This window comes from Gopherus evgoodei, chromosome 8 (assembly GCF_007399415.2).
Source record: "Gopherus evgoodei ecotype Sinaloan lineage chromosome 8, rGopEvg1_v1.p, whole genome shotgun sequence".
NCBI lineage: Eukaryota > Metazoa > Chordata > Testudines > Testudinidae > Gopherus > Gopherus evgoodei.
This window is the reverse complement of record NC_044329.1, coordinates 54,460,061-54,487,601: the sequence shown is the minus strand read 5'-3', so window position 1 is coordinate 54,487,601 and position 27,541 is coordinate 54,460,061. Positions and strand designations below refer to the sequence as shown.

The window sequence follows — 27,541 nt, the reverse complement described above, 5'->3', positions numbered from 1 at the left end:
AATGAATTTAACTTCTCTCATCTTTAAAGGAAAAGTCTACAGGCAAAGGAGGATGAGGATGGAGAATCAAGAGGAAAATCTGATAAAAACAGACAGCACATGTATGGAAATACCATGGTGGGAAAGCATCTGCTCACTGGCAGCTAACAGAAGGAGCAGTAAAAATTAATAAAATAAAAGCTCTTTTCAGTTAACTGTCTTTCCTTGTTAGTTTACTGATTTCTTTATCGTGTTCATTTGTAGTGGTATATTATTATTTTCATGCTGTTCTTCACAAGTCCATTGAAAAAAGCTTATAATACACAAATTCCAGCTGATCCCAGGCATCAATGTATTTGGAAAGAACCAAATTCTGTGCTCAAGAGTGGTTCAATACGCTTATGAAAAATAAACTAATAGTTCACACCAATCCACGTTTTAAATAATTTATTTCAGTAGGAAAGATTTCTGAAATCCGTAAGTAATTTTAAACTAGCTTATGCAAACACACAATTTCACACACACTCACACTAAAGTATTTAAAAAAGAAGAAAAAAGGCTAGAGGACAGTCTAACTGCACATCACTCATAGAGGTCATAGTGCAATTACTATCACTATAGCATCTCAACTCAACATGGAAGAATAACATTAAAAATGGCTTGTGTTTATCATATAAACAATCTTTGTTTTTTCTTCCTGGATTATTATAGATTGTATGATTTCCCCAGCCTCTGCACTACTACAGTAGGGCTTGAATAGGTGTATTTATCTGTATGCAAGGAGTCAAGGGCTCTGTAAACAGGTGAACCCTAAAGATCCTTTCTCTCCCTATTTAATTGGTCAACTTTTACTACTTTTGGACCATATTTGGGAGGAGTTCTGGAATGGCAAGAGTTTTGCTGGGGAATTGGAGGCCACATCCCTCTTCCACTAAGGTAAATTTGATACTAAATCAAGTGTACAGAAGAAACTGAATATTTATGTTACTCCTGGCTGTTTGAGGAAAAGCTCCAGAAATGAGCCACCACGGTGTGATCTGCAAAAGCCTCCATCTCATTGTGGCACTTTTTTTTTTTTAATAGCAATAGTCCTTGAGAAAAATCCTCAACTCTGTTCTGTAACATGCATGGCTAGACTCAAACCTCTGCTTTCTTCACCTTGGGCTAATCTTTTCAATTGTCACTGAAGAACCCTTTAAGGTTGATCATTTCTGTGCTAGGTTATGCTTTTCCTTTTAAACATCTGAAGAACACTGCAGAGGAATTGCTCTGTTTTCTACCATAATGTCTTAGAGGAAAATGAATATTCTATTGTATGTGGCTTTCATTGCTAAAAGAACCTCAGTGTGTGAAAGCTTATTAATTAATTTCTCCCTCCAAAGCTATGTGCTTCAAAGCTTAATGCTTCAAAGCTCACACATCTCTTGTAGGGAAACTTAGTTTTCACTAGATGGTATGACACTAGAAATAGAACAAACCACCCCTGAACAAATGAGCTTAAAGTATGTCAAGAAAAGCTACAATATACAGTTTGTCCAGTTTTTTTTTTTTTGAAATTTCTCCCTGATATTTATTCTAAATTAACAAAAAAAAGTTCGTAGGTATAGTCCTTTCACATTTGTACAGTACAGTGTTTCAAAGGAATAAAAAGGAAGAGAATCCTCATTTTTAGCTAGGAGAATTAAAGTTCACAAAACACTAGAAATTACTCGGAATGCCCTCTGATCCTTATTTATTCTTGCTGCTTTTTTATCTTTTATGCTTGACATTACAAATGTTTCATATTTTAAAGAAAAATTGTTACAAGATGGTTTAGACAGTTCTGATAAAAGCTGCAGACAAATCTGTCAATGGCTGCTTCTGCTAAAAAAAATTACCAAACCTAGAAAAACAGTTTAGTAATTTAAACCATATCTATCTTACACAGACCAAAATTGACTAATTCCTTCTGTTAGAAAGTAAAAATGTTGGGAAAGAGGGTACACACTACAGAAATCAGGGAAAGTAATTCAGTCCAGTGGTTGCTATTATATTTTCAGCTCTAGAACAACAGAACTGGACTTCAAACTGACAATAAGGCACTGACCAGTCTCTCTCAGATCCAAGTGTCTGCCTCCCCACAAAAGTTTGGATGATGACCAGAAAGAAGTTCATTTGTACCCACTGAAGTAGTTCAGCATTCATTTATACAGATTCCTTCAATTACAACTCTCCCAAACACCAAATCTGTTTACTTTAGACACAAGCCATTTTTAGGGAAAGGCAAAAGAAAAAATGAAAGGGTCGGTATTTAAATAATGATGCTTTTAAAAGTTGACCTCGTAGCAAGAACAAACTCCTCATTGGTGTGATTTAGTACCAGGTCTAGTGTTTTGAAGCTTAGAGCAGGCAATATACTTCAATGGCTGGAAAAGATTAGGACTTCTACTGCTTGTGAATGAAAATACCAGAGGAGGAGAATGAAGAAAAATGCCACTGCAGGAGCCAGAAAAACATCACCACACAATTTTCCTTTTATCAAAAGGGACCCAACTGCCCACAGTGCCTTAGCAGTACAAAGCTTCATTTACTTCTGTTGGAAGGGAAATCATCTTCCAGTTGACAACCTTCTTACGTTTCTCATTAACAGTGGAAGATTACAGTCTTCTAAAAATTTAATTGCAAATAAGCGCACTTAAAATGTGGCAAGGAAACTAGCATTACACTACATAGCCAACGTCAATCAACAAAAATAAACTGATGCAACTGCGCTGCATTCTTTTGTGTTTCCTTGATAGTTTGTTTCTTTTATGTTTTCATTTTCAGTAGTAAATGTACTGCTAGCAGCAACAACGTTGCTGCAAATTCTTTTATAAACACATCTGAGTTCCGAGAGGGAAAGTTAACATATAGTCAATTCCTCAAAAAGACCATATATGAGAGTGCAGAATTGAGGAAGTGAAGACTGCCCTGCCACGATTTTCAGCATAGTGAGCTTTTCAGATCTTACTGATCTGCTTGTTAAAATCTTTGAAAAGTTCCTTGTAGGAAAGGTTAAAAGTTGGGTATTAAAACCAGGTGGCACATACTTAACTCAAATGCACATTGAATCAGAGTAATTTGGGCAATGTTTCAAAGGCATTTTCCACAAGAAATGGTTAGTAAAATGAAGCACATGCCTAGATTAATTCAAATTGTATAGATCCCATTTTGTAAAATGAATTGTGACTAACAATAGCTCTTTAAGAACACTGAAATGGAAGGCATTTGATTAAATGTAAATGAAGTTATAAAGAAAAAAGAAACGGCATTAAATTAGAAAGCGAACATTAAGTTAGCATTTAGTACTTCAATTTACGATAGCCAGAGATGTATTAGAAGTGCACTACATGTAGTATCACCAGAACTAATTCTCTAAACTGGGTGGATTCTCTGTTGTGTTTAAATTAAAAATCTTGTAGGAAGTGAACTGTGAAAAAGTGCCTTTGTATACCAGTCAGCAGATGATCAACATTTACATATAACCCAGCCAGGAAGATCTACTCTGAACTATTTTTGTCCACATTCCTGTAATAATGGATCTTTTGTTCTGCAAGACATCTCAAGAGACCTCTTTCAACTAAAGATATAAATACAACAAAACAAAGTTATGAATGTTAGCTGCAAAATTTCAACAGTTACAGAAAGTAAAAACTAAAGAAAAACATTGCAAGATAAACCAAAGACAAACACAATCAACTGGCTGACATTCTGGATAGTGCATCCTTACCTGTCTATATCTGGCTGCTGTATTGTTTTCCCATTACTACTTTAAACATTTTGTTTAACTACTACTTTTTACAGAGAAGTGGATTACTGTGCTCTTCACAGTTGATTTGAGTTGTCATTCTATTTAAGCTTTCTGTGACAGGTTTCCTCTCAGGAGAGAAAAAAAAAATCACTTGTCCCTAATAATCTTCCAATTCAAAAGATGTAAAGTCTTAATTCCAGTAATCCTTCAGATTGCCACATAAACACTAACAGGGGATAAAACAGAACTAAATATTGAACTTCTGGTACTAAGTATCTAAAAATGTTTTCATTAATAATTCTCTCTCTTATTACTCTTGCTAAACATTTTAAGAGGCTTCTTTTTTCAACAGTTCTCCCATGAAAAATGAGATATTTGAGGCTAGAAAAATAAAGATCAAAATGATATATGATGTCTAAATAAGTAGAGAGCAGCTACAGGCAACAGTTCATCTAATGGTGACTATTGACAAGGGCTCAGCACTGCTTTCCCCATCTTACTCTACGTACCATAAAAACAGAAGAAAATACAGCTGGATAAATTCAAAGAACAAAAACAACACCTTCTGACCTGACTCTGTCTTTAGCAAAGCTGTGTGATGTCAGGCTGTGGCTCCCAGTTTCATGTTTCCTCTCACTAACATAAGAATAGATATAGTTAACCTGCGATGCATCTAAATTAGCTTATTAAAAAAATTCAAAATCCACAGGGTTACCACACACAATGCTTAAAAAAAGTACACACATTTTGTAAAAAAACACTTTTGAGAAGAAACATACACTAAGTAATTTTAAAAATGCAAAACAAAAACTAAAGCTGTGCAAAATCTATTACAGTAATACTGTTGGCTATTAAGATGTTGTCTCTGCTATACACCCAACATGGGTTAAGTGATGTTTGAACTGAAAAGTGATTCGTCACGAGCAACCTCCTTTCAGGATATACTACTTCAGGATCAGAACTGATTATTCACTCTCCACAGAAAAAGATATACAAAGTGACACCAAATTGTGTAAGTGTGACACAGAAGTGTGCATCTACTATATTCTCTTTATACTAAAAACAGATTTCACAGAGTAACATTTGGAAATGCCCCAACTTTCCACTTCTCTCTTCCCCCAGAATGGTTTTTCTTTATGCTAGTTTGTTCTCTCAATAGGGACAGCAACCTTCCTCCTCTGCCTCATGAGTCACAAACGATTGATTTCTGTTAAGAAAATGTGATATTGATTCTGGGAACTTTAATGTGTGAAATTCTATCTCCTTACCCTGATTTAGTAAATGAAATGTACATTACCAAACAAATTACCACCTCCAGAATTTCCCGCCCCCCCCAGATTATCAAGAGAACTCAATACCTGAGACTACTGGATAGTTTTGGAAAATCTAGGGGTGCACCTGTAAGCTTATTTAGTGCTTTTAAATTACAGTCTCAGTGGAATATCTACTATTTTTTCAAGAAGTTTTCCTGGACACTATTGAAATTTCTTTCCTATTTATGAAGATCAATGTTCCGAATCTTAAATAGGGCTTTGTGACAAGAGACTATAATTACGTAACTTAAAAGAACCCAAAATAAGGCACGAATGAAAATCTAATGCATAGAACACAGCAAATTTGTCCTCCTGTGTGGGATTTTAAATTTTTTGAGGAAGTACATTTAGTGACAAAGAATTACTCATATATAGGAAAAAGGTTTTGATTATCTAGTCCACCCTATTTTTCTTTCCTAGATTAAACTTCTCTAGAAATTGCAAATACAGTTCGAGCTCCTAAATCTTGAACAATACAGATAATTAAAACCATTTTTTTCAAAATGAAAATATGGAAACTCTGACATTGTGTCTCTCAAACACTGTAAAAAAAGAGGTCTTATAAAACTGATACTCTGAACCATCTTACCCTGAGAGAGGGTCTTCTGCTGTTCCCTCCCTTTAACTGTACCTAGGGAAACACCCCTCCAGAGAAGTAAAACATCTCTGTGAGCTATATCCAGTGTTTGTTGTGTAGTGGAACCATCACATGCAGGAAAGTAATCAGTGTAGAAACACAATGGGAAGGAAACATTCAGTTCTGACCTGATGACACCTCACTGCTCCCACTTAAACCCAAAACAGATATTCTTCAACCAGGAACTAGACAAGCATGTATCACAATCCTGCTTACAAGAAAAAACGTGCTGTACAAACACTCAGCCTTTGTGCCACTGGCAGGAAGTAAGGTTCCTATACAGTACTAAGGTTACCAAATTTAGTACTTAAAACCAACAAACAAACAAAAAAAGTTCCATTTGTTACAGCTCTCATAGTCTAGGTCTGAGAAAATTAATGATGCTCCAGATCAAGTGAGCCTGAGAGAAGCTCCAATTGAAGGCTGCTAATACAGTTTAAACACCATCCCTAAAATGTGTAAGTACCGCTATATCCTTAGTCTAAACCCAGATGTTGATGCAACCCTTAAGAATATGGTTAGACCCTTTTTAAAGAATACTAAAAAGGTGGTGCCCCCTACCCCCAAAAAATTAGTATAAAGTTAAAAGAAATGCAGATTAGCTACAACCTATTTAACCCAAGCACAACACCGCCATTAGTTTCACACACACTATTTGGTGTTTCATGTTGGTTTTCCTTTCACTCTTTAAGGCAGTGGTTTCCACAGGTCAGTTCAGAAAATATTAAGCATAGTCCATGGCAGTTCATGTTGCAACTCCATTTTTCACTCAGGGAATCCATTCCCCAAATTGTTAGTACTCCAGCATTTAGAGATTGAGCCTTTAGGTTCTGTTCTGGCACAGAAATAAATGTATAGCTGGCACGCTTTCTTCAGGACGTCATGCTCAAATTATGAGACAAACAGTTCATCAAATTGTTCTCTTTCATGTTTTGAATTAGCTTTTTACTCAAAAGACATCAAGTTGGCAGGAACCTAAAACAAAAACATGAGTAACAGCTGATTTTTATTTTGAGAATTGGCTTTCCATATTTCATCTTTTCAGAACCTACCCCATGCAAATGTTCAGTTTACCTCTCCCCTCTAAAAAAAAAAAAAAAGGGTAAATACAACCAGTCAAACAGCATGAGAGTAACTACAACTATAGGAAACATATATACAGAGAAGGCAGACACTAGATTGCAGTATGGTTTATAAAATGTGTTATAACATGATTTGGCTCTGGTCTATATCTATAGGTGAATTATGACATAATGTAGTTTAGCCACAATTGAGAGTTTAACATTTATTAATGTTAACAAGCCTACTGGAGACAGACGCAAGGCCTTTGCAGCTGAAGGTGCCAGTTTTTGGAATTCCAATGAACAGTGACTAGGATAAGGCCAAGTCTTGCCATGTTTATGGAAAAATCTCCTATCTTTGTGAAGGCATTCCCTAAATAATGGAGAGGAATAAGTGCCCAGCAGTGTTGTTCATCATTCTTTAATAGCTAGAAAATGGGAAGTGCAGACAACACTGCTCCTATAAAAGCAGAGGAAATGCTAATATACTCCAGGAGCAGATCTAGAACAATCAACTTGTTCTATGTGAGGAAGTCATATTTTGCCAGCACTTTTAGAGAGCTGTCATTCCTCATCTGCACTGTGGCTGAGGAATAAATCTTAGTCCCCAAGAGATCCAGCTGCTTAATGTCTTTACCCTTTGATATGTATCTAGAAGCTTCAGCATAGTGAGATCTCACATCAGCTGGAGAGTTAATTTGAGAGCCCAAGGTCAGACAAGTAAAAATATTTAAAACCTTTTTCAATGACCTGATATAGAGGGATAGTTTGTCTATTTCAGAGTCAGAAGAATGAATCTGGGGATAACCAAGGCTCCTTGTCCGTTTCATGGTACACTTGCTTAAAAGTACACTTGCTTGTCCGCAGGTCTGGCAGATTGCGGCTCCCACTGGCCATGGATCGCTGCTCCAGGCCAATGGGAGCTGCTGGAAGCAGCGGCCAGAGCGCCCATTGGCCCGGAGCAGCGATATGCGGCCAGTGGGAGCCACGATCGGACGGATCTGCGGATGGGGCAGGTGCACAAATTGGCCCGGCCTGCCAGGGGCTTTCCCCACTCAAATGGTGACCCCTGTTTGAGAAACCCTGGTCTACAGAATAATGAAGACCCTGTGAGCTTTATTGGGACCAGATTAAGTCCTAGGTTTAAGCTCTCTGCAAGGGGTCAGAATAACTCCAGGAAGGGAAATCGGTTCACAAAGAGATCATAGATTCACCTGGAAAAGGTGAGATTCGAAGTGTTGTTTCAAGGTCACTAGTCATCTCAAACTCACCCTCTTCCATTACTGATCCCTCAAAATGAACATGTTTACACAGCAAAAAGTTAGGACAGGCCTCCCCACCACTGACAGTGCCAAACTTTAATACTGCACTTGGTTTACTGGACCTGAAAAGCCTACTTCCTAAGTAAGGGCTTGTCTACATCAGAAAGTTGCAGCGCTGGTGAGGGAGTTACAGCGCTGCAACTTAGGAGGTGTACACATCTGCAGGGCACCACCAGCGCTGCAACTCCCTGTTTGCAGCGCTGGCCGTACTCCCGTTTTGTCTCGGGTGTAGAGGATCCAGCGCTGGTAATCAAGTATAGACACTTACCAGCGCTTTTCTTGACCTCCGTGGAATAAGCAGGTATCCCAGCATACCTTAGGAAGCCTCTGGTAATCAAGCTGGTCTCCTTCCCCGGCTTGCTCTCGCGTTCCCCGAACCCCGAGCAAGCAGGTCTCCTTCCCTGAGGTTTGCTGGGTGGTTCCGGGAACGCGAGAGCAAACCGCGGCGAAGCTGGTCTCCTTCCCTGGTTTGCTCTCGCATTCCCTGAACAAGCAGGTCTCCTTCCCTGCGGTTTGCAGGGAGGTTCGGGGAACGCGAGAGCAAACCGCGTCGAAGCTGGTCTCCTTTCCCAGTTTGCTCTCTCGTTCCCCGAACCCCCGAGCAAGCAGGTCTCCTTCCCTGCGGTTTGCAGGGGGAGTTCGGGGAACGCGAGAGCAAACCGCAGCGAAGCTGGTCTCCTTTCCCGGTTTGCTCTCTCGTTCCCCGAACCCCCGAGCAAGCAGGTCTCCTTCCCTGCGGTTTGCAGGGGGAGTTCGGGGAACGCGAGAGCAAACCGCGGGGAAGCAGGTCTCCTTTCCCGGTTTGCTCTCTCGTTCCCCGAACCCCCGAGCAAGCAGGTCTCCTTCCCTGCGGTTTGCAGGGGGGTTCGGGGAACGCGAGAGCAAACCGCGGCGAAGCTGGTCTCCTTTCCCGGTTTGCTCTCGCGTTCCCCGAACCCCCCTTGAAGCCGCCCAACAGCGCTGCAGTGTGGCCACATCTAACACCACTTGCAGCGCTGGTTGCTGTAAGTGTGGCCACTCTGCAGCACTGGCCCTATACAGCTGTACTAATACAGCTGTAACAACCAGCGCTGCAAAATTTTAGATGTAGACATGGCCTAAGTGTTTGAGGTGGCTGTCCTGATATTTATACGGGTGACTAGAGAAGACAAGATATATTGAACACCTTTCAGGATTGTGACCTTTTCCTAGGCACCAGTAGCACTGAATAAGAGTGTTTATAACAGACATCACTGCATTATATGTAGCTTATGGCTCAAAGCTAAGCTCTCATCAATGTGCCCCTCAGCCTGGGTAGGTAGACTTGAACTAGCTCAACTTGAGCTAACACACTAAAAATTGCGGCACAGGCAGCGGCATGGGCTAGCCAGCTAAGCTCAGGCGCTTCTTTACGCTTTTTAGCGATATAAGCAACACAAAATTTGATTAAAGGTTATATGGTGTAGCCAATTAATCGTGATTGATTGTGCGATTAATCACACTGCTAAACAATAATAGAATACCATTTATTTAAATATTTTTGGGTGTCTTCTGCATTTTCAAATATATTGGTTTCAATTACAACAAAATTTTAGAGTATGCAAGTCCACTCAGTTCTACTTCTTGTTCAGCCAATTACTCAGACAAACAAATTTGTTTATATTTGCACGAGATAATGCTGTCCGCTTTTTGTTTACAATGTCACCTGAAAGTGAGCACAAGAATTCTCATGGCACTGTTGTAACAAGGTATTTACGTGCCAAATGTGCTAAAGGTTCATATGTCCCTTCATGCTTCAACCACCATTCCAGAGGACATACATCTATGCTGATGACTGGTTCTGCTCAATAACAATTCAAAGCAGTACGGACCGAGGCATGTTTATTTTAACTGTCTAAGAGTCAGATGCCACCAGCAGAATGCTGATTTTCTTTTTTTGGTGGTTCTGGTTCTGTAGTTTCCGCAAAGTGTTGCTCTTTTAAGACTTCTGAAAGCATGCTCCACACCTCATCTCTCAGATTTTGGAAGGCACTTCAGATTGTTAAACCTTGGGTTGAGTGCTGTAGCTATCTTTAGAAATCTCGCATTGGTGCCTTCTTTGCGTTTTGTCAAATCTGCAGTGAAAGTGTTCTTAAAATGAACAACATGTGCTGGGTCATCATTTGAGACTGCTATAACATGAAATATATGGTAGAATGCGGGGAAAAGAGAGCAGGGGCACACAATTCTCCCCCAAGGAGTTCAGTCACAAATTTAAACTTTTTTTTTTTTTTTTTTTTTTTTTTAAAAGAAGCGTCATCAGCATGGAAGCATGTCCTCTGGAATGGTGGCCAAAGAATGAAGGGACATACAAATGTTAAGCATATCTAGGACAAAAATACTTTACAATGCTTGCACAAAAATGTCATGCAAATGCGTGTTCTCACTTTCTGGTGACATTGTAAATAAGAAGAGGGCAGCATTATCTCCCATAAATGTAAACAAACTTGTTTGTCTAAGTGATTGGCTGAACAAGAAGTAGGACTGTGTATACACTTTGATTTCAATTACAACACAGAATACAATATATATGAAAATGTAGAAAAACATCCAAAATATTTAATAAATTTTAATTCATATTCTATTGTTTAACAGTGTGATTAAAACTGCGATTAATCGTGATTAATTTTTTTTAGTTAAACTGCGTGAGTTAACTGTAATTAATTGACAGCCCTAAATGACACGACAGAGAATTTTGCAGTACTGATTCTAAACACTACTACAGCTTACAATAGTGATATTACCAGTAAGGTGTTCTGAATTATTACTTTATAATAGCCTAGTATGTGGCCTTTAAAAAAATAAAGCTATGAAAGGATATATTATGCGTAAAACTGTCAATATGTTAGAAGTATTAAGCTATCCCTTCCCCCTCCAAATTGCCCAGTTGCTTCATTTGATCCTTATAAAGGCTTAAATCTTTGTGAACACAATCTTTATGTTACCTCCAAGTTGTATATATTGATAGTTTTTTAGCAAAACAACATACTCCTGACTGACTACTACCCTGTTTTCTTTCAGAGCTAGTTACCAACGCCAAGTTCCAATCAGCAGCTCTCAGTTCCATTTCACAGTATTGTTCTCACCTGTTGTCTGTTGCTTTGGCATGCAGCGCTCAGATGTTTGAACCACAGCATTGCATTCATTCTGTTACCAGCTTGAAACTTGTATGAATTTCCTAAAATAACAGAGGCAGGGGAAAAATTGATTAAAAAAATCAGACAAGAACAAATACAGTACTGTACTTCAATTCTACCAAAGTTCAAACAAATGCATTAAATAAATAAATAAATAAATAAATAAAACATTATCGAAGAGTGAAAAGACAGAATTCTATTCATATAACTTTAGACCTTGGGTGGTGTGGTTGCAATTTAAACAATATAATTTGACTTCATACCACAAATGTGCTATATTCTGCCAAAAGTTCACAGCCTTCAAACCAATTATTAAGATCAGCGTCAATAAAAAACAAAAGAAAATAAAAACAAAAATCCCCCCAAGACCCCGATCCCACCAAATTATTTAGAACGTTGCGACCAAAATACTTTTTGTCCATGGTACCTGTGACAGATGGGGCAATTTCCTGCAATATCCTGGACAAACCTTACTGAATTAAGTTTAAGTATCTTAGGTGTCCATTATATTAAAAATGCAAATGTTTATATATTACTATGAGGTTGTATATAACATCTCTAGGGGGAAAGAGAAATGGCTAATGTAAAACTGGGAGGCATTATGAGCTTTGAAGGACTATTTGAAACAATGAACTTTTAAAGCTAAGTGAGTTTCCCAAGAAACCTTTAGGGACAAGTATATGCAAATGTAACTCCTCTGATTATGCAAAAACCCCGCCTTTTGAAGCTACTAACTGAGAAGAGACCCACTGTCCACAAATGATCTATTTCCAGTTCAAAGATACTGGCTGTATAAAGGGGCGACTAAACTTTTCATGAGTGTGACTGTTCTGAGCTAACAGCTGTTACGAACTTGTGACCATAGAAAAACCTGTTGGTGAGGTCTGAAGAACTGTTCACCTGGCAGAGCCCTTCATGTACTGGGGTGATTGCTGGTAAACTTATTAGCATGTGTGTATATTCTTTTATTGTTTTTAATATGTACTCTAACGCTTTTACCTTAAGAATAAATGTGCGTTCTCTGAAGGAGCTATGTGGTACCTTAACTGCACAATTACACTGTTTATAGCTTCTGAGGAGAAAGCAATGCGCCTGTTGAAGCAGTCTGACTTGCTGTGGAATTCACAGTGTAGGCAGGGAACTGTGCAGCTTGGAAATATGTTGGTCAGGAGGAAGAAAGACACATCTCTGCCCAACAGAGGTGATGCTGGGGAGCTGGAAGCCTAAGAGTGGGTGCACTTGATGGATCCTAGAGGGGGAATATGGGTGTACTTGCCCTGAACTGTGACAGCCCCTCCTTCCAAACTGCTTAATAATTTATTTTTAAAATGTTGCCAAGAAAACCAGAGTGAAATGCAGGAGAGCACCCTGGAGTGCACACTGGAAAAGTTACCTATGAGAATACTTGTGAGCTGTTCCAAAAAGTGAGAACATATTTTAGATGAACTTTTTCAGTTCTCAGTTTTATACATTGCTTACTTGACTAGACAGCCTAAGAAAAAATATTACAGAAGTGTTCAATTTGATGTGAAGTTGAGAAGGGGCATAATTCATATACTGTGGTGCTGTCCTTCAGTTGACCTCTCACAGGAGAAGCGCATTTGCAATATTTTTTTCATATAAGCATTAAAATGAACTTCCTTCATTCTGTTCAAATATTCATGTAAATCACCATATTCAAATGTTCACTGAAAATTAACTGCAGTTGTGGAGATATTACAAAGGAGTCAAAGATATTAATTCTTCAATACTATTATATAGATGTCAACAAGAAAAAGACCTAACAAGTCACTGGAAAACTTGTTACATAGGTTAGAACAGGGGTTCTCAAACCGGGGGTCAGGACTCCTCAGAGGGTCGTGGTTATTACATGGGGGGGTCACGAGCTGTAAACCTCCACCTCAAACCCTGCTTTGCCTCCAGCATTTATAATGGTGTTAATATATAAAAAGTGTTTTTAATTTATAAGGGTGGGGGTCACACTCAGACTCCTGCTATATGAAAGAGGTCACCAGTAAAAAAAAGTTTGAGAGCCACTGGGTTAGAATATGTTATCAAAACAACTTTTGATGTCCTTTCTGCATATTTTTAACTACTATGGAGAGTCAATAGTCTCTCCACAGTTAAGGCTGATGCTGGATTTTTATTAGAAGCCCACTTTGTGAGATGGCTTTTATTTTTAACATTTTCCTAGTTGTTTGTTAGTTCATTGTATCTCCAAAACTGCTTGGTCTAGTAACACTAAACTTATGCTTGTGAGGAATAGTGCAGGGCTTCTCAACCTTTTTCTTTCTGAGCCCCTGCCCCACAACATGCTGTAAGAACTCCGTGGCCCACCTGTCCCACAACACTAGTTTCTGCATATAAAAGCCAGGACTGGCATTAGGGGGTAGCAAGCAAGGCACATGCCACAGGGGGCCTCACGAAGCTAAGTTGCTCAGGCTTCATCTTCAGCCCTCAAGTGGCAGGGCTCAGGGGCCTGGGTTCCAGCCCCAAGAGGTGGGGCTTTAGCTTTCTGCCCTGGGCCCCGGCGAGTCTAACACTGGTCCTGGTTGGCGGCCCCCCTGAAACCGTCTGATGGCCCCCTAGAGGGCCCCAGACCCCTGGTTGAGAACTACTGGAACAGTATCTGAATAGCCCCTTTTTGTTTTAGTTAGGTGAACGGTGTGGACTGGATGTTGAACTACTAGAGGTAGATGCAATTTAATGTAAATAATGTCTGCATGATTCAAGCATGATTTACAAACATGTATCAGGCAAAGCTGCTGCAAAACTTCTAAATTAGGAAAGTAGGAGTTAGGAGCTGCAGTCCTACGGAGTTCCTAAATTTGGCTTAAGCTCCGAGATTTAATATCCCTTCCAAAGTTTTTGTTATTAATTATGAGCACACCTAACAAAGAGTTTTAAGTGATTGTAAAGTCAGGTGAATCTGAAGAAAAGATCTTTATGCTTATCACCATTCTCCTGATGTTACTTACCCTTCTCAGAATCAGTCAGCAAGAAGAGATCAGGATGTTCTGGGTCATCAGCCATCATCACCATCCATCCTACCACTGACACATTTTTACTTGGTGTAGATTTGAACTGAAAAAAACAGAGTACATATTAACGTTAAGCAAGAGGGCTCAGCCAGAATTAAAACATCACATACTACAAAAATATGGAAATAAAGGGCCAATTCTGCTTTCCGCTAACCTGCCATAAACACACAATAATGCTTTCTGGATCTCCATAAAGGAATAATAGGAAACAACACATCCACAAAGTTGTGTGGTCATAAACATATGTATAATACAGTTTGACAAGACTCAGTATTTTCAGTACCCTGATACTTTAACTGTATACCAGGGGTTGGCAACCTTTCAGAAGTGGTGTGCCGAGTCTTCATTTATTTACTCTAATTTAAAGTTTTGTGTGCCGGTAATACATTTTAACGTTTTTAGAAGAACTCTTTCTAGAAGTCTATAATATATAACTGAACTATTGTATGTAAAGTAAATAAGGTTTTTAAAAATTTTTAAGAACTTCATTTAAAATTAAATAAAATCCAGAGTCCCCCGGACCGGTGGTCAGGACCTGGGGCAGTGTGAGTGCCACTGAAAATCGGCACGCGTCCCATAGGTTGCCTACCCCTGCTGTATACTATACTGATTCACTGGGAGACCAGCATTCTTAAATGGGGGTCGTGACCCAAAAGGGTGTTGCATGGTTATTTTAGTGGGATTGTAGTATTGCCATCTTGACTTCTGTGCTGCCTTCAGAGCTGGGGAGCTGGAGAGCGGTGGCTGTTGGCTGGGAACTCTGCTCTGAAGGCAGCAATGTGCCAGCAGCAGTGCAGAAATAAGGGTAGCAATACCATACTGTGCCATCCCTACTTCGGCCACCCAGCTCTGAAGGCAGCAGCATAGAAGAGTTGCGGTGGCTGACTGAAGGCCCAGCTCTGCAGGTAGCAGCTCTGCCTTCAGAGCTGGGTTCCTGACCAGAAGCCACCACTCTCTCCAGCTGCCCACCTTTGAAGGCACCGCTGCTGTCAGTAGCAATGCAGAAGTAGGGGTAGCAGTACTGCAACCCTCCCTACAATAACCTTGTGCCCCCCACCCCACAATCCCTTTTTGGGTCAGGACCCCTACAAATTACAAACACCGAGAATGTCAGATTTAAATAGCTGAAATCATGAAATGTACAATTTAAAAAATCTTATGACTGTGAAATTGGCCATAATGGACCATGAATTTGGTAGGGCCCTAATGATGTCACAAAGGCTTTTATCTGCATGAGTTTGTGATGGATGCGTTACAGCCAAGTGACAAACCCATTACTCAATTATCCAGATTATACTAAATAAACTTTTATACTATACCACATCATTTCATATTCTGTTTATGCTATGTATATTAGAGAAAAAACTATTTTACAAATATTTCAGTTACAAGTTGTATTGAGACTTTCACATCTCTCTCTCTCTCTGCAAAGCCAGATCCTTAGCTACTCTCATTTCAACTGTCTAGGTCTCCAAATGAACCATAAAAATCTTTTAAAATTACTGAAAATATCCTTTTTATACCTAAAAATTAAACAATGTAACTGCCAGACCTAGAAACAAATGCTTGGGAAGATTGAAACCTGTCTTTTTCATAAGGATAAAACTCCTGCATCTATATCCCTTTGGAATCATGAGATATCAGGTTAAATTTTTGATATTTTTATGTCTAGAAAAGCTATTACTGGGCCAGGACTAAAACATGCCTATTCTGGGCCTCAGGCTGGAGTTATTTGGGGTGGGGGGCAATTTAATGGAAATTCTACTTTTCGGATGGGATGTTGAATGGTGTGATCTATGTGAAGAAAAACATTTGCCATGTAGCTAATTTTTTTTTTTTTTTTTAAAGACAGTTATTTGCAGAGGGTTGAAATAGCAAAATAAGTACTGGGTGAGGTAAATGAGCAGGCAGAGAACAAAAGTGGTTAAAAGTGTATGATAAATGCTTATCACAAGAATATCAATATATCACATATTTTGATATTCTTGTGACAAGCTGCAGAACAGTTTGATAATATGGGGTATACTTTAAGATCATTTTTAGAAGTTTTACAACTGTATTAACACTGTTTTTCCTCTCCCTCTTCTGTACAACTGGTCTCAAGATACTAACAAAATCTGGCTTATCGAGGCTGAGATATGAAAATTAGTCCCTATAAAATTAAAAGTAACATTTCTAAAATTAGATTTTTTTTGGAAAAACGTGGCATGAATAAAATACAAAATAGTGCAAAGTGGTGTGAAGACTCATTAGGACCTATATAATTCACTTGTAGCACTGCCATTTGTAAATAGCGAGAACAATCCAAGCTCATGCCAAAAAAATATTTATACCACCATACTCCATCATTATACATGTGATACAAACCCACAAATAAATACTTTTTTGGGTGAGCACTGCCAGGATTATTCCACTTCTTTCCCCACTCCTACCCACTGGCAAAGCTGCTATCCTCCTTCTGGGTCAAGGGGACATTTTGGCAATGATGATGCTTTCCTAACCATTACTCTAAAGGCTTGTGACAAAAACTTGGCTTGTGACATCTGGAATTTGATAGGAAGCCTTTACACATCTGAACACATACCTTTCATAATATAATAATTATACCATCTTCTTTTCTGAACATATGCCATTTTAAAAACCATCAGTGAGTAAAACAAACCTTTTTTTAAAGTTACTTGTTATTAATATCACACAATGTGTTTCAGATTAATTTTGACAGATGCACAATATGAACTGTGACTGGAAATTTGCATGTTGTTTAAATTTACACGGGGTAATGATGCAATGCCCTTAATTTAGAATGAATGGAAGTAGCTTATAGAAATGACTCAAGTCTACCACAGCAGTTAGAATGTGGACTTTGCATCTCAAAAAGAAACAGTTGTTTTGGAAATCTTTTCAAACTTCTTCCTGTCAAAAAGCTGATTCTGAACTCTGCTTTAGATATTAACAACTGACCTTTGGAAATTATAAAGTGACAAGAGTCTCAAAGTTTTTTATGTTATTAAAACTAGTTTAAAAATGAAATTTCTATTTAAAATATCTATTTTTTACTATAATATTTTATAGCAGATTTACAGAATGAAGTACCAAATGCATGTTTGAAATGTTTGTAAATAATGTGACTTAACCATTGCATATCCAAAAAAAGGGAGCATTAGCACAGATAATTACCACGGGTGATTATTTTGAGTTTATCAGGAGTAAAAGGAGATAGGGAATGTCTGCTGTAAACTCTAACAGGCAATTTAATTGATAGATTAAAAATATTTCCATTCCATATTTTTATCTCTGCAAAACTATCTTGGGGCTGTGGAAGAAATAAACTGCACTTTAGCCCTCTAACCTCTGTCCATAATTTAAATTAATAAATGCAATACCAGGTACTAGACTAAAAATAACATCCTAAATCCAAAGTCATCATCAACAGTTTAGCATCCCAGCATTCTTCAGTCTCCTTACAATGTGATATAGACAACAAGGAGTCCAGTGGCAACTCCTTTTATCTTGCTGTGTGTACTTTGCATATCCAAGAGGCAGGGGTTGTGCAACCATACTCTTTTACCAGCTCTGGGTCAGAGACACATAAGCCCTCCTAGGCCACTGCTTAAGTTGCTCAGAACAAATACTTGCCTCCTCCTAGGGCCTCAAGGATTTTCCCCTCCTGGTTGGAAAAATTGGCCCTGCTTGAAATTGATCTTTGGAGGCTTTTTGATGGTGAGCTACCTGGGGAAAACTGAGCTAAGGAGGGCTAAGGCTGGAAAGAAGCAGAGAGCTGAGAAAGACAAAAAAGACAAAAAAGCAAAAAGCCCCCAAGTAGTGAAAATAGATAATGTCAGAGATACAGCACATGGGTTTGTGTCAGTGTGTATACCAAGGGTAGACAAACTTTTTGGGTCGGGCCACATCTGGGTGGGGAAATTGTATGCAGGGCCAGGGCAGGGTGGAGGGCTCTGCGTGCACTGCCCTTGCTGCGCCTCCAGGTACCTCTCCCGAAGCGCCCATTGGCCGTGGTTCCCCATTCCCAGCCAATGGGAGCTACGGGGGGGAGGGGAGGGCAGTGCCTGGCGGCAAGGGCAACGCATGGAGCCCTCTGTCCCCCTGGGCCGGATCCAAAGCTCAGAAGGGCCAGATTTGGCCTACAGGCCATAATTTGCCCACCTCGGTGTATACACTGCTTCCAGAAAAAAAGAGGGGGAAAGGGCTACTGAAGCTTCCATGTAGGGGAGAGAAATACTCGCTCCACAACTCAGGAGGAAAGAATTGACATCTGGCTTCACCAGTGAAGTCATCCTTTTTTTTTTTTTTTTTTTTTTTTAAAGCAGCATTTGAGCTATAGGAGAGGACTTTCCTTCCAGAGTGGAACATACTCCAGCTGAACTCCAGGCCAAAAGAACCACCACACATAGTGCTTAAGACAGAATGCCAATGTCTTCTGGGAAACAAAACAGGGTCTGGAATAAAACCCTCTTTAATATCTCACTGTGTAAACCTCTAAGGGAGCTGAATGTTGGGGCAGCTAGAGACTTGCCAGCCAGGCCAAAAGTAAAAAATAAGGGCTACTGATTACTTCAGCAAGAGTTCAAAATACAATTGGTGCTTTTCTGCCCACAAGAGAACTTCTGGAGGTTTCCCCAAAGGATGAGACCCATGACATCCTCTCCTCTTGCAGCTCTGTACAACTGTCTCCATATTAATGTAAAGTATCAGGGGGTAGTCGTGTTAGTCTGTATCCACAAAAACAACAAGGAGTCCGGTGGCACCTTAAAGGCTAACAGATTTATTTGGGCATAAGCTTTTGTGGGTAAAAAACCCACTTTTTCAGATGCACTTGAAGAAGTGGGTCTTTTTTACCCATGAAACCTATGCTCAAATAAATCTGTTAGTCTTTAAATTGCCACCGGACTCCTCGTTGTTCATATTGATATAAAGTACTTAACATGCAAAGAACTAAGTACCATATTACTATTTATATTTTTCATATCAGACATGTATATGCCTTAAAAAAAGACCCCCCTCTCGTGACCAGTTCATGTGCAACCCCTTCCAACTATAAATAAGCTTATCACCTCATAGTTTCAAGTAACCTGTTTTGTTCCCCCTCAGTTGCCTGTTACCTCTCACCTCTCAGACCTCCCCTATCCTCCTAATACAGACTATGGATCTCATCTTATACTAGCAGATATGAGGAAACATTATGTGGTAGCTTTGACTAAATTTGAATAACTGATGTTTGTATTTTATATATTAATATCTACAAGACAATAAGTTGGCGTTTGTCTTATGAAAAGGACAAAGTTCAAACTTTTAACAATTCATTTCCTGGATATGATTTTATTATGCAATTGTTATTACATGCACTACCTAACCTGTGCAATAGAAGATATATCAATTCATGCCTCAGCTTCTAAACACAAATGAAATTAACACAGCTGCAGACCATCTCCAATTTACCCTCAGATAGTTAAATTTCATTCCTGAATCATAACTAAACAAGTATGAGCTGTATACAGGCTCCCTGACAGCCCACAATCAGATAATTAGGACTTAAGGGGCAGGCTGAGGCCTACACTATTCTATTTCACAATAACCCTGCAATATAGGAGATGCCAAGCTAAATCACCCCATGGGAGCATCAGAAGGCATTGCATTAATAAGGTCATCAGAAGTACAGATTAAATGCCAAAGTGTTGCTATATCTCCATTAAAAGTGAAATTAATAGTTTTTCCTCCCTTTAAAGTTACTAATACATTTTCAGTCTTATCTCTAGTTTAAAGATTCTGATCTGGGAATTATATACTTACCTTCGGAGAAGTATTACTGTATGTCCATTTAATGTATACTACTTATCCTCAATAAGACTTTTAAGATAAAAGATTGCTCCCCTTATAGTGTGATATTCATTATTGTATTTTTACTCTGAAATAAATTGTTAATCAACGAGCCATCTATAAATAGAAGTGAAACTTTTTTTTTTATTTAGAAACAGAATACAATAGCTAGCTACGTAACTTCCCTAGGTTTCCCACTGCCAAGTGCTACTCAGATTTTTTTTTCAACAACATGTTTATTAAATCTGTTTTAAAATTACTTGTTGAGAAGTATATGCATGTTACAGGTATTATAGTAAAACCCTTTCTCATCCATGTTAGTATACTAGGGGGGAGAAATAGCTCAGTGGTTTGAACACTGGCCTGCTAAACCTAGGATTGTGAGTTCAATCCCTGAGGGGGCCACTTAGGGATCTGGGGTAAAATCAGTACTTAGTCCTGCTAGTGAAGACAGTGGGCTGAACTTGATGACCTTTCAGGATCCCTTCCAGCTCTATGAGATAGTACTTAATTGATAATATATGGAGATATATTTATTTTCCCCTTTCTGAGTTATCATTTGATATTTTGAAATGGAGAAAACATCAGGCAAGAGAGATTTATAGAATGATGATTCCATTCTTGGAAAAATACATTATTTGGAATAAAAGCTAAAGGCATCAAAAGTCAGCAACAGGAGCACAAAACATGACATACTGGCAGAAAGGAGGCTTTTTCAATTCTCAGTGCCTTCAGAAAGGCAAGCAACACACTCTTGACAATATAATGCCAGCAACATATTACTTTCTTAATTTTTTTTAATATAATCATTTGTACAGTCTTGTTTCTTTCCATTATTTCCTGCTATTTCTACTCTTAATGAGGCAGATTTGAATATGTAAGTTTTTCATTAATATCACATATAAATCTGTCAAAAAATGTATTTCACTAGCTTCACTAAGCAGTAACAATTGACAGATTAGATTAAGCAGGACCATTGCTCTCAGCTAAGCAAACTGAATGCCAATTTAAGTGGGAAGAAAAAATAATTTAAGTCATGCAAACCTTTTTAGTGCACTAAGATACTATTATTAAGCTACTTTAGATATTATAATATTGGGTTTCCCAATGAAATTAACTAGTGTAAATAAATTTGGAAAACACCTAGCTTGTTATATAAATGACAAAAGACAATTTTTAGTGGATTCTTTTTATAGAAAGTAGAGCAGAACTTTCAGAAATCCAAGATCTTACCATTGCCCTCTGCATGTAAGAAATAGAAAAAGAACATTTTGTACCACAGACAAACAAGCTAGTCCCCTTTCCAGGATTCTGGAGCACAACTTCTCATTTTCTAAAATTATACAGCTTTATGCAAAGGTAATGACCTAATGTACAGTGACATCTGACAAAATTCACATGGCTAATGAAGACTTGAAACATTGGATAAAGTTACTGCCTAGAAGTGATAGTCACAGTATAGACTCTACATAGACAACATCAGGGGTTCCCAATTCTCTTCTGTCTCTTAACAGATTCATCCACTTCCCCTTTCATGACTACACAGACCACCCTTCTCCCCTTCCACTGGCTATGGCATAACATTCCTGGGGCAAGTACAGCAATTACTTACATAAAAAAGTAGTAAAAGAAGTATTTAATGTAATTTTAGCTTCTTTCAGTGTGATTTAGCAGCTGGAAACAAGACAGGAAAGCCAGCAACACATGGCAAGCCAGCTCTCTGTATACCACCAGGAAGTGCTCTGCAGCCACTGGTGGTCCACAGACCACAATTCAGGAATTAGTGGATTAGACAGAATAGGCAGGAAGAGTAATCCACAAACTGGAGTTTAACACACTCTCCAGTTCTTTACATAATAGCAAATATAAATATTTAAATGTTTGCTTGAATGTTGGGAGGGGGGCAGTGATATATTCTAATCCAGGGGTGGGCAAACTATGGCCTGCGGGCCGGATCCAGCCCCTCAGGGCTTAGGATCCGGCCCGCTGTGCCATCGGCACCACATCCCTGCAGCTCCTGGATGGGGGGGAGGGGAGCAGAGGGCTCCATGCGTTGCTCTTGTCTCCAGGCACCGCCCCTCACAGCTCCCATTGGCCGGGAATGGGAAAACGCAGCCAATGAGAGCTTCCAGGGAGGTATCTAGAAACGCAGCAAGGGCAGCGCACGCAGAGCCCTCTGCCCTCCACCCCCAGGGGCCGCAGTGCTTACGGGAGTGGCACAGGGCAGGCAGGCAAGAGGCCTGCCCTGGCCCCGGTGCGCACCACTGCCACCCTAGAGCCACTTGACGTAAGCGGCGCCAGGACGGAGCCCAAAACCCTCCTGTGCCTCACCCCCCCAACTCCCTGCCCTAAGCCCCCTGCCTGCACCTTGCACCCCTCCTACACCCCAACCCTCTGCTCTAAGCCCCCTGCTGTACCCCAAACCCCTCCTTCACCCCAATCCCCTGCCTTCAGCCCCTTCATATGCCCTGCACCCATCCTCTGCCCCAATCCCTTGCCCTGAGCCTCTTCCTGCAAACTGCATCCCCTCCCACACCCCAACCCCCTACCCCGGCCCTGCGTACAAATTTCCCTACCCACCAGATGTGGCCCTCGGCCAAAAAAATTTGCCCACCCCTGTTCAAATCAGATATTGTAGGAAGGTATGGTCTATAGGTGACAACTCAAGACAACCATTGGCAGTTTTCTCTCTTTCTTTCCAGGTCTTCTCTAATGTGTTTAATATACAATTTCATTGAGCCCAAAAGACACATGCAAAGTAGATGTTCCCTGTATAGCCTATTACAGTGCCTACTTCTATTAAGTTGTATCCATAGAGATGACACACAGACTGACTGAAGGACAGGATAGTGCTCACTTGCAGGTCCAGGATTATTCTGTTGGTCTGTATATCAGGAAAGGGCATTAACTTTTAAATTTTGGCAGGCAGTGTCGGGAGATGCACTATAATACATACATGTTTTCTCTCTGTAGCCTTCAGAGACTTTGCAGCATAGTAAAAAAGCTGGGTTCCACACAGCGCTGCCCAGTATTTTGTCCAAGATGCTACCTACAGAGAAAGAGAGAGAACAGATTAATGAAACAAAACATTTTATGTTGTCTTGTTAAAAACGCATGTACGTTTACCTCATCATCCCACAAATTTCCCTAGGGGAGCAACTGCCCAGGACCTAGCCCAACCTAAAACAGCTGCCTTTTCACGGATGCTATTTCTAGTTAGATTAAGAATACATGCTCGGGAACACAGTATGAATCAAGAAAGTAGTGCACAGAGGTCTTGATCACTCCTTAATGATCCAGGCATCAAACAAGGTAATATTTATTTCCACTACTTTACCAAGGCTTTTTATTCAATACTGCACTGACTTTGGGTACAGAAATACCTTTTCTTTTTAATGCTATATTTGCCTTCAAGGGGCAGCATCAAGAATTAGACAACTGACTTGTTTGGAAATTACTGATTTATCACAAAATATTTGTAATAACACAACTATTAAGATCCATTTTAGCTGCTGTCATTTCAGCACTCATCCTCCATTGAGCAGGGTTGAAAACAGAGTTACCAACTTTTCATAACTTGTTCTTTGAGATGTGTTGCTCATGTCCATTCCATTCTAGGTGTATGTGCGCAGTCGTCAGAGATTTTTGCTTTAGCGGTATCTGTAGGGTCGGCATTGGTGCCCTCTGGAATGCCAAGCTCATGCGTCGGTATATTAGGCACCCCCATTCCTACGCCCTCTCAGTTCCTTCTTGCCAACCACTCAAACAGAGGGGCAGGAGGACAGGTAATGGAATGGACAAGAGCAACACATCTCGAAGAAAGGTAGGTAACCATTTTTTCTTCGAGTGCTTGCTCATGTCGATTCCATTCTACGTAACTCACAAGCAGTATTCCTGAAAGTGGGCTTGGAGTTCATGGTTATGCGTGGGGGGTGCAGCAGCACGTGGCTCCATGCATTGCCCCTCTCTGCAAGCACTGCCCCCACAGCTTCCACTGCAGTGCTTGCAGGCAAGAGTAGCGTGTGAAGGGAGACCCCTGCCCCCTGCGACCCTGGGGCCACACTGGCCGCTTCTGGGAGTGACGTGGGGCCATGACAGGCAGGGAGCCTGTCTTAGCAGCAGCCCTGCTGGAGAGCGTGATCAACTGGGAGATCCTATAGGATCAGTCGATTGCGATTGATCAGTTGGTGACCACTGGTGTAGATTGTGTCTGTTGGGGATGTAGACCAATGCTAACCATGCTTGCAATGGCTAGAGATGGAGTTGGCCATGATGGAGGCTAGGGAGACAGTGCAAAACTTCACCTTCTTGAGAGACTTGTTGAAGTGCTGCAGGTCCAGAATGGGTCTTAGGCCCCCTTTTGCTTTCGGGATTAGGAAATAACAGAAGTAGAACCCTTTTCCCTCTCATTGCCTGAGGGAACTCTTCCACTGTCCCCATCTGCAGGAGGTTCTCAACCTCTTGAATGCGGAGTTGCTTATGAGAAAGGTCCCTGAAGAGGGACGGGGAAGTGGGGTGGGAAAGGGGCAGCCAAGAATTGTAGGGTGTAGCCCAGGGATATAAAGCACCCAGCAGTGCCAAGTCACCTGTGACTAGGCCGAACAGTAGGGACGTAGGTGGTTGAGGAAAGAATGAGGCAGATCCAGGAAGATGACTGGGGCATCGCTCTTGAGCGCACCCTCAAAAAGAGCACTTCTAGCTCCCCATGATGTTTCACCAGGCCGGGCTGCACAGGTGAGCAGAAAGAGGAAGGGTGGCGACAACAAAAACTCATGTCTCTCTCCCTTTTTCTGCAGATCCCTGCTGAGGCTGCCAAGACCTTGGAGGAGGGGGTGGCTGGAACTGCTTCCTCGCCAGCTGTGGTGTATGAAGATCCAGCAAGCAGAGGGTTGCCTGAGTGTCTTTCAGTCCATGCAGCCTTGCATCCATTTGTTCTGCAAAGAGTCCATTCCCATCAAACAGGAGGTCCTGGATGGAGGACTGAATCTCCTGAGACAGGCCCGCGGCCTGAAGCCAGGAACTGTGCCTCATGACCACCGCCAATGCGACCACCCTGACGGCCAAATCGGCCACGTTCCAGGCCATTTGGAGGGAGCATCTAGCCACTGCTGTACCTGCCTGTAGTGGGGTGGTCACCCCACTTCTGCCCAGAGGGGTTAAAATCAGCCCTGGGAGAAGGCTGGAGCAGGGGAAAAGCTGGGCTGATTGGGGGAAGCAGCCTCAGCTGGGGGCCATGCCCCAGTCAGGGTCCAGTGAAGCCAGGAGCAGACAGTTTCTCTCTGGCTGTAGGGGAAGACGAGCCTGGCTGCTGGGGAGCTAGGTAAGGTACCTGAGCTGGAGCAGGGCTAGGGGAAGGCCCAGGGAGCGGCCTAGTATAAGGCCAAATAGGTACTGGGGTTGTACGGGACAGCCCAAGGCTAGGCCAAGGCAGTAGGTCCAAGCCCCTCCTTGCCTGTGATGAGTGGCTTATATTGCAGTCTGCCCCAGGGAGTAGGGGCTAGTTGGTGACTGGCAGTAGCCTACGACTGAGGCAAGGTGGGGATAAGGGGTGGAGACTCCCTGGGGAGGGGAGACCCAGTGAGACTGCAGTCTGAAAGGGGCACCGGGGTCCAAGGTCCAAGAGGGACTTGGAACCCAGCAGGAAGTGGGACACCGGCCTGCAGAGGGCACTCCAGAGTTGAAGAGCTAATTCCCAGGATGACCGACAGGAGGCGCCACAGGGGTGATCGCTGCCCCATTACACTGCCTCAGTTCGGGCCTTGAATTCTTGGGCCAAGTCCTGGGGCAGGGAATCCTCGAAATTATGAAGGGAATCCCAAAAATTTAAGTTATATCTCCCCAAAAGAATCTGGTGGTTTGCTACCCTGAACTGATGGCTGGCCGTTGAATAAATTTTTCTTCCAAAAAGTTCCAGCCTCTTGGCTTCTTTATTTTTGGGAGTAGAACTGGTTTGCCTGTCTGTCTCTCTCATTGGCCACAGAGACGATCAGCAACCCTGAAGGTGGGTGGATATACAGGTATTCAAACACTTAAGAAGTATTTCATCCCACCTATTCAGCCCTTTTGGAAGTGGGCAGGATGGAAAACGGGGTTTGCCAGAGGGCTTTAGTTATTTTTAAGACCCCATCGTGCACCGATAGTGCGACACGCGAGGAGGTTGATGCCGAGAGCATAATAAACGAGGTGTCCAAGTGCTCTATCATTTCCTCCACCTCCAGGCCCAAGTTCATGGCCATCCTTCAAAGCAGGGCATGGTGGCTCCTTAAAATTGTCCAGTAGGCTGGCAAGAAAGCGCCCCACAACACCCTCATTTGGAGATTGGGAGGGCCTAGGACATCATCGCCCACGGGGGAAGGGACTTTAGGAGCGGGCATTCGCTCCTCCCCCCAGCATCCGATTCTGCTTCACGTACTGAACCTGGTGCCGCCAGTTGCTTTTCCAAAGTGGCAACCGATGAGTGGTGCGAAAAGGGCATTGGCATAACCAGCATGCCCCATGCATTCCAGTAGGGCCACTGTGCCGGTCACTGGTCCTGCTGCCCGGAAGGCATCGTGGAGATTGAAATAGCCTCAGGAGCCCACTTGTGCTGGTGCTGCCTCGGCGAGGGGCTCAACTCCCTTTCAGAGCCCTTCGGTGACCATGGTGGGGCTGTCGACACCTGAGTTTAACGGCTAACTGTCACTGTAGGTGAAAGGTGCCTTGAGTAGGCAGACTGGTTCCAGGAGCGAGTAGACTGGTACTGCATCGGAGATCATTCCCGTGGTCTAGCTGATGGGGATTTATGCCGTGGAGACTACTAACGGGAGGACAACCAGTGCCGGCCATACTGTGACCAACATCTCCCTCTGGACTATCCATGTCAAGTAGGTGGACACCGCAAGTGTGGTGTCGGCAACCTAGGACATCTAACCGGCGACCTGGACTGTGGAGATGGAAAGAGCTGCCCCAGCATTGGGGGCCAGTGTATTTGCTTGCCCTTTGGGGTGGGTGGCTGGGCAGTTTACGGCTGCCCTGCCCTCATAGGGAGCCTTTGCTGGGTCGAGAATTGTGTGCAGTGCCAGCGGCACTGGAAGACTCCTTTGCTCTCTGGATGCTGGTAGGGCCTGGGAAGACAACAGTCCTGCCATGAGTCAGGGTCCCCCTACCACTCTTGGGAGTCGGTGGTGGATACCTTGAGAGGACGGGGCGCTAAGGGGTCTGATCAGGGAGGCACTTCCATATAGCTCTGGGGTGGGCTGGCAGCCCAAACTGAATCCTTTATCTGATGGTCATTGGCCTTTATTGCTTGGTGCTGGGGAGTCGTGTTTTTCAATTTCTTCTTGGCCATTGGCAAAGGGGAGCATTGCTGGGCAAAGTCAGGTCTTGGGGGTGCACTATACACAAGGCTGAAGTGCTGGGAGAAGAGTCCAGCTGGGAGGGCTACAACACT

General features: G+C 41.7%; 1 protein-coding gene across 6 annotated transcripts in view; it reads right to left on the bottom strand.

Annotated features, from left to right (window-relative positions):
* Positions 1-271: 271 nt before the first annotated feature.
* RALGPS2 (Ral GEF with PH domain and SH3 binding motif 2) overlaps positions 272-27,541 on the bottom strand; it is a 281,794-nt gene continuing 254,524 nt past the window's right edge. For 4 of the 6 annotated variants that reach the window (XM_030571855.1, XM_030571854.1, XM_030571853.1 and 1 more), the window contains 4 exons: positions 23,069-23,161; positions 14,215-14,320; positions 11,186-11,277; positions 274-6,673 (listed from right to left, as the gene is read on the bottom strand). In XM_030571855.1, coding sequence (XP_030427715.1) covers positions 6,644-6,673; positions 11,186-11,277; positions 14,215-14,320; positions 23,069-23,161 — 321 coding nt within the window. In that variant the 3' untranslated portion in view covers positions 274-6,643. Of the gene's footprint in view, positions 6,674-11,185; positions 11,278-14,214; positions 14,321-23,068; positions 23,162-27,541 lie in introns of all 6 variants that reach the window. The other 2 variants (XM_030571858.1, XM_030571857.1) reach the window with 2 other exon arrangements.